At 33.9% G+C, this 8,214-nt stretch overlaps 1 protein-coding gene across 1 annotated transcript; it reads left to right on the plus strand.

Annotated features, from left to right (window-relative positions):
* Positions 1-2,406: 2,406 nt before the first annotated feature.
* On the plus strand, positions 2,407-7,773 carry LOC131148912 (zinc finger protein CONSTANS-LIKE 12-like). Its single transcript, XM_058098876.1, has 6 exons — positions 2,407-2,760; positions 3,007-3,619; positions 3,815-4,036; positions 4,738-5,087; positions 6,526-6,715; positions 7,367-7,773. The coding sequence occupies exons 2-5, from the start codon at positions 3,026-3,028 to the stop codon at positions 6,650-6,652; spliced, it is 1,293 nt and encodes a 430-aa protein (XP_057954859.1). The 5' UTR covers positions 2,407-2,760; positions 3,007-3,025; the 3' UTR covers positions 6,653-6,715; positions 7,367-7,773.
* Positions 7,774-8,214: the final 441 nt, after the last annotated feature.

Consider the following 8,214-nt stretch of genomic DNA (forward strand, 5'->3'; position numbering starts at 1 on the left):
ATAATTTTTCCTTTAAAAATGAACTAAGATCTATTTATAAGCTGCTATCCCCGAACAAAACCGTTGACGGTTTGGTTTTTAACTAAACCATTTTTCACCGTTTTACCCTTACTGGCCCTCGGTAATTCAAAACCGTCGACGGTTTTCTCTGAGCTTACCTCCTATAACAAACTGAATTCCCCCTTTTATTATTATTATTATTATTATTATTATTATTATTATTATTTTTCCGGGTCTATACATAAGGAGTGGGGTTTCATTGCCATATGGGAAAAAGGTTGAATCATGCCTTATGCATTGTAAGTTTATGCCTTCTATTAAATGGTATTTTTTTTTTTCAATATTAAAAGTGAGAAGGTAGTCGCAACTTTATGGAAAAGATGTTTGAAAATGATTGGTATGCTTTTGCAAGATGAAGGCAAGGAGATGACTATGCTTTTTACATTGTTACCAAATAAAATTAGATAATGTGATGATGGAATTGTTAGCTAGTGAACTTTAGAGGAATGAAACCATACAAAGCTTTATATTTGATGAAAATAAAGATTTTGTTACTAGAGGATGATTAAGTGAATAAAGGAGATCGTTAAGAAAGCATTCAAAAACTTGGAATGGTAAACTTGTTTGTTGAAATTATAGAAGGAAATGACATGTCAAGAAGGAATTCTAGTATAGAAAAAGTCAATATAAAATAAACAAGGAGGTGAAGCAAATCAAGTAGAAGAGTTTGTAGCCGCTCATAGTGATGGCAAAGTGTATATTGCCGATAAGGGTTCTAATACTCATGAAAAATGGATTATTGATAGTGGTACGATTCATCATATGTTTTCATATAAATCATGGTTTTACTTTTGTTATATATGTGAGGATTGTTTTTTGATAATGGGAAACAACTCAAAACCAAAGGTGGTAGGAGTTGGTTGTGTCTAGATAAAAATGTATGAAGGTGTTGTGGAAATTCTTGAAAATGTTATTTTCATATTATCATGGTTTTACTTTTGTTATATATGTGAGGATTGTTTTTTGATAATGGGAAACAACTCAAAACCTAAGGTGGTAGGAGTTGGTTGGGTCTAGATAAAAATGTATGATGGTGTTGTTGGAATTCTTGAAAATGTTATGCACATACCAAACTTGAAAGAAAACGTGATTTTGCTATTGGAATTAGATTCAAGAGGGTATAAGTTCACTGGTCTAGGTAGATATATTTAGATATCAAAAGGTGCACTTTTTGTGATTAAAATCCTGAGTAAGAAGCTTGTACAAGTTAATGGGTACCATATTAATATAAAATGGTTCAAGTTCATGGAAAAATGATGTGCTTTTCTAGAAAGTGAAAGATGAGGTAGAGATTTTTTAGGTTGGTCGAGCTAAAATGATAAAATAAAAAAAGAAATGAAAAGGAGAAGGGTTTTTGAAAGTTGAACTTGCATAAGTGTTTGGATAACGACGCCAAATTTTCTATGTGACTTGTTTTTTTAAGAACAATTAATTAGTTTTAGGTTTGTTTGCATGGTGAAAGTTTGTCTTTCCAAAGCATGCATGGTTGACCTTTTGAAACTTGGTGATTTCTTCCTGGATGAGTCCTTGTGGGATAATTTATATGGCTTGACTTCCTAAGCAAAGAAGAGCATGTCTTTTCAAAGTCATGTTTGGACTTTTAGAGCAATTGTATGGATATTGTAGTATGGTTATTTACTGAGTGGTTGATCATTATATGCATGTTGGGTTTATATAAGGAGTGGCGTCTCACTGCCATATGGGTGGAGGGGTGAGTTGTGCCTCATGGAGTGAAAGTTCAACCTAAAATAGAGTGAGTTTGTAAAAGGGGTTCACCTTGAGTTCTTTTCATTTCATTCTAGAGACCAAACATGACGTAAATCCTTTCTAAAATGAAATTACAATGACCTTCGCAATTCACAGCAATAGAATAATTATAATATAAAAAATTTAATGAATTATAAAGGAATTTGAATTGTCATCATAAAAGTAAATCGGGATGTAATGATTTTCACAAATCTATCACAGATACATAACAGACAAGTGATAGTTATTATCAAAATTTTTTGTGAAAATGCTTATCTTATTTTATTTGGTGTTTAGTGGAATACAATAAGTTTCCATGAAAGTGATTTTTTAAAGAAAAAAATTATATATTTACTTGATTTTTTATTATTTTTATAAAAATAAATATTTCAGGAGGCAAACATAATAGCGACCAGGTCACTACATGGCTCCACGTCAACATCCTCTCCTACCACAAGACCTTTTTATTTTTAAGCTTGAAATTCTCCCACCACACAATAAGGGAATTCTAGTTCCAACTGCTATTTAGGAAAAGTAAATGCACAATCCACAGACACTTGTCAGCTTATCAGTGATCGACTCCTTCACAAAATCCACCTTGTTCTTCAATTATTTACCCTTCCTTGCCCTTACTCCTAGCTAGCTTGCGAGTAAGAAGGGGAGGACTTGTGACAATACCTAATTGTCGGAAGTGAAGCCATCCACATCACCGGCCAACTGTATCTCTATCTTGAATCCCCATATGGCCACGTGGCACTCACCCATTACCTTCATGATTGTGAAGCAATAAAGCATATAAAGCATTGTTCTTCATTGTTACTGCACCAACTTCTGTGTACCTCTTCTTCTCTCCCAATAAAATTTTCTATATCCATTGATGGATTCCTTGCTTTTGGATCTTGGCTGATAGTATTTTAAATAACATAGCAGCAGGAATTCAGAATTTTTGGATCGGTAAGCTCCTTTCTAAATTCATTCAACTGGTTTGATACTAGTTGCTCATCTTTTTTCATTGTGAACTTCATATACGTGTATTTAACAAATAATTTGAGGATGCCATTGAGATTTGCAAAATGGTGTAAATTTGGTACTTTGATTACGTACACTTTTTAAATTGTAATTATGTATGCGTTTTACATGGTGTATTGTTGATTTCGATGTTGATTTTCATCTTGATTTAATTTAATGGTGAATAACCAGGAGCTTTGCAGTTTGAAGTATGGAGCCTTTATGTGAGTTTTGTGGAGTTATGAGGGCAGTGGTGTATTGTAAGTCAGATTCAGCGCGGCTTTGCTTGCAGTGCGATGCTTGTGTGCACTCGGCCAATTTGTTGTCGCGTCGACATGCCCGTTCGCTTTTATGTGACAAGTGTAATTCACAACCTGCAATTGTTCGCTGCATGTATGATAAATTGTCTGTGTGTCAAGGTTGTGATTGGGATGGCAATGCCTGCGTGGGGTTGGGGCACCAGCGCCAGGCATTGACTTGTTATTCTGGGTGTCCTTCTTTGGTTGAGTTCTCAAGGGTTTGGGCGTACGTCCTCGATGAGCCTTCCCCACGTGGGGTTGATGCCTGCTCAAGCACCTTGAATGTGCTACCTATAAATGAGAATTGTGTAACCAACGTTTTGGAGCCTAGAAATAGTGAAAGATTAGTTGGGTTGGCAGCCAACAAATTGACTGAGTTACAATCATGTTCCGAATTGGAGCCTTGGATGGGTCGTGCTTCCTTGGTCTCACAGAATCCAACTTATATGCCACCATATTGTAAAGATCAAGCGGTTTTCTTCCCTGAGGATTCAAGCCTACCAAAGGTGATAATGTTCACTTTCATGCAAATATTTGTTATTTTGACAACTTGGTGATTCACTTTGCATGATACTTTGTTTTAACTAACACTCAATTTTAATTTTTATTTTTATTTTTTCTTTCAAATCTGTGACCATAATTTATTTTTATTTTTTTTTCAAATCTAAGTTATACCTTTTTTTTTACATTAAACGTGTCAGGATTCTAATTTCAAGGATATTGGACTTCATGGTGGTGATAATCTCTGTGAAGGTATCGACATGGAAGATGTTGGGCTGAATTTGGAGGATGGGAATGAGATGTCTGGTTGTTTACAGGGTCATCCTAGGTATCATTTTGAGGATGCAGGGATGGATCACCTATTAATAGAGAAAAATTTATCTGTTACAGAATCTAATGGTCCCATCGATAATGCTTTAGAGGTTAATTTTCTTATGGCCTACTCTCATTTGCCATACTTTAATACTTTTTGAATTATACTTCTATTTGATACTTTCATGGCGAATTATTTTTTTTTGGCATGTTCGTCTATAACTAAATCAAAATATTAAAGTTTTCTTTTGGAACATGATTTTCATTACATGTTCATAAAAGTATATTTTGACACTCCCATTTTATAGCTAGCACAAATGAACAATGTAAAACAATTACTCGATTTTTAGATATAATACATGGCAATACCAATCAAATTCCTAGTGAATCAATTATTTATCTCATCTTAGCTTCCACTCTATGGTATTATTGTGATTTTATATGATCTAGAATGTCTGTTTGCATTAGTTTCAATCACTCAATCTTCAATGAGCACCATTGTAACTACATTCATTGTGCAACTACCTCTCTTACTGGGGTTTACTTAGACTATTATTGGTTCTATATGATCCCCCATAACACTCCATGATATGTGGTTTAATAAACATACATTTATTATTTTGGAAATCTTTCCATCCATTTTCATCCAATATTTCCATGATATATGGTCTAATAAACATTTATTATAAACTATTCGATTCGCTCCGGTACCTATTTGGATTTTTTATTGATGCATCTTACAACTAGTATGTGTTACTTTTAGCTTAATTGCTTCTTGTATTGATCATCTTATGCATGTGTATTTTGACAGGCGTCATCATCTGGACAACAAGATTGCATGGCTAATTTCCAATCCTCTGGTGTGGGACGTGGATCAATGATACAAGCGGCAAGTGGCAGTGCCAATCATGTTCTCATAAACCCTAGTTGCAATAGAAGCAACGTTGGCCTTGTTTTTCCTGTTGGACAAATTCATTCCAGTATCTCGCTTTCATTATCTAACATCACTAGTGAAAGTAGTGCAGTAGACTACCAAGATTGTGGACTATCACCAATGTTTATGACAGGTGAATCACCATGGGAAGCAAGTTTAGAAGCTAGTTGCCCAAAGGTGAGGGACAAAGCCAAGATGAGATACAATGAAAAGAAGAAAACAAGAACGTAAGTTGTTCATCAACTCTATATATATAGAATATAATAGGAACCAGTAAAATTATCTTTATGATTTTTCTATTTAATTTGGACCTCTAAATCTCCGAATGTGCAAAAGACAATTCTTTTGCTTTAGAATATTGCTTATAGGATGTTTACATTAATTCTAGACTACCCTAAAAGTCACATCTTCTGTCTGTAATAATGCATTGGGATAAACATGGTGTTGACACCCTTAACCAGCTAAAGCAACTACCAGGTGGAATTTCTATTGGAGAAGTTTTAGAACTTCTAAACTCAATTCCGTTTTTTCAATTGTTTTTTTTTTTTTTAACTTTTATTTTCTTATTTATTTGAGATTTTATTTATTTTGATTGAAATTTTTTGACTATTTATTTGGGTCTTCATTTTTGTAATATATAGAGTCCATTTAATCTGAATAAAAGAGAACTATCCCACAATAGGAAGCAAGATCCCGAAAAATCTCTATGCTTACTACTAGCCTTTGTGCCTTCTGCGTAATTTCTATTCAAAAAATTGATTATGAACAATTTTACAAGCAAGCAGTGTAACATACAAATACTAAATATTTTTTTTTCAGTAAATATGGCTAATTATGATTAACATGACGATTAGATACTACCATTTAGTTGATTAGGAACAATGTTTTAAATTGTAGAATTATCCAATTTATCTTTGTGTAAACATTTTGAAGTCTAGTGATTAAGATTTACAAAAACATGCTTATGCTTTACTAGTGGTTTGGTAATTTCCTGGTTGTGTGGGTTTAAATTTATGGTTACTAGTAGTAGACTACCATTTACATGGATAGAGTTCAGTTAAATCCTTTAGGGGTGTAAATCTAGGGGTATAGAGATTTCTTGAAGTAGGTTCAATGGAGAGGAACAACTTCTATCTCCACGGTTTATTTCAAATCACCACTTTATAAGGGTCCCCTTCCCATCCCTATAATAATATTGACATTTACAAAGGGTATTCCTATAAGTGAGCCCAATTTGGATGTCTCTTACCATAAGTGAACCCAAGTTGGAGGTTGTGCAAGTTAATTGTCGCATGGACCTTTGAAGGACTTATGTAAGTAAAAGTCATTGTGAAGCATGAAAATTACCAAATTATTATTTTATGTAATTCAAATTTAAGAACAAATGAAACCCCTTTTGTTTAAAGCAATAGGTCCTTCACATTTTTGGGGTGGAAATTAGTACCTTGTGTCTTGTTTAATATGTGGTGTGCTAGAGTGTGAAAATTGGAAGTAGTTGATTTATTATTAGATTAAAGAGTATTTGTGGATAACCATTCAATTTTTTATTCCATGATCCTTGGACATTGACTACTTTGTAAAGATAAAGTGCTCCTTTGTTTGTTTGTTTTATGGATTTTGCTTGCCTTTAGCATCTATTAGATTTTTCATTTTAATGTTTAATAGGTTTGGTAAGCAAATACGATATGCTTCTCGTAAAGCTCGGGCTGATACTAGAAAACGTGTGAAAGGAAGATTTGTGAAGGCTGGTGAAGCATATGACTATGATCCTCTTATGACAAGAGACTTCTGATAGTGGAAACCCGATCTTTATCCTTTATTATGCAAGTTGTAACTTATGGCCATAGTAACTGAGGTACAACTTCCCACTTGTAAATATATTTAGATGATGTTTTGGTTTTAAATGAATATATATATTAAACAATGAAGATGTGGAGGGAATCAAAATTTGGGTTACAAGATCTGTACCTTCTTAGAAAGACTGAATTATGAAGGAAAGCATAATGCTAAGGTTGTGCTTCCATGTTAACTTTGGCTTTTTGGCCAAGTATATTAAAACTAAATACAATAATAAAAGGCATAATGCAGGGATCAAAATCCACTTCACTAGAGCTAAAGGTTTTGAAAAATGCTTAGATATTTACTCAATCAAATATAATTCAAGCACATAATTGAAGGTGACACAAATGCTTTGAGTCCATCCATTATGGATACCCAATTATTGCTTTGGTAGTGCAATCCCCTTTATGCTAATCGCTAACAACTTGTATTGTTTGCCTTGCTTTATTATTTTAGGGGTGGCCGCAATTAGAATGCTTAAATGCAAATTATTTATTGCAAATTTTTTGCATGCATGCAACAAAATGAAAAAAAAAAAAACAATCTTCACAAGAATATTTTTTTTTTCATTTTTTATTGTGATTATTCATATTAAAGCTTTGAAAATATCATTATCCAAAATTTTTACAATTAACATGTTGTTTATGGTGGCTCTTATACTTTGAAGTTTCATAAACAAGGAAAGGGAGAAGAACATAGAGGGGCTGTTGTACAAGGACTCATCGATGAGTGTCTTGACCTCATTGACGAGAAGATCTCGTGACCCAAGAAATTTCAGAGTGTCTGAGATACCGAAAGCTGCTTTGAAGGCTCATCGACGAGTGGTCAGAATCGTCAACGAGTGGTCTTCTTGGTCTCGTCAACGAACCCCTGTTCTCGTCAATGAGTAGTTCTGCGCTGCGAGTAGATTTTTGAAATATGAATTTGGAGGTTATGGTAGTTGGACATTTGGAGGGAAACCTCTGAGAAACTTTTATATATTGTATTTTTGAGTGTATTTGCTATAGAAGTTCATTGTAAGAACAAGAGTATTGTGATTTTCACATTGTAGTGAAGTATTTGTGCCATTTGTTTTATTCTTATGTTGTTGATTATTCTCATTCATATTGAATGTTGTGTATCGTTGTAAGATTATACCTTCCGCTATGTGTGTGTCCTATACTTGGTCTTTATTACAACAAATTGGTATTAGAGCGATTGTTGTCATGGCATTGGGATCATCTTCTGTAAGATTTGACATCGTCAAATTCGATGGAACTAGGAATTTCAGTTTATGGCAGAGAAGAGTGAAGGAAATTCTTGTGCAACAATGCATGGGAAAGGCACTATCTGGTGTTCAACCAAATGGAATGGATGAGGTAACATGGGCAGAATTACAAGCAAATGCAGTGTCGACAAGACACTTGTGTTTGGCCGACGAAGTTCTCTATCAGGTGATGGAGGAAGATTCTCCAGCGGCTATATGGCAAAAGTTAGAAAGATGGTACATATCCAAATCTCTTAATAACAAACTAT

The sequence above is a fragment of the Malania oleifera genome, chromosome 2 (genome assembly GCF_029873635.1).
Source record: "Malania oleifera isolate guangnan ecotype guangnan chromosome 2, ASM2987363v1, whole genome shotgun sequence".
NCBI classification, from domain to species: Eukaryota; Viridiplantae; Streptophyta; class Magnoliopsida; order Santalales; family Ximeniaceae; genus Malania; species Malania oleifera.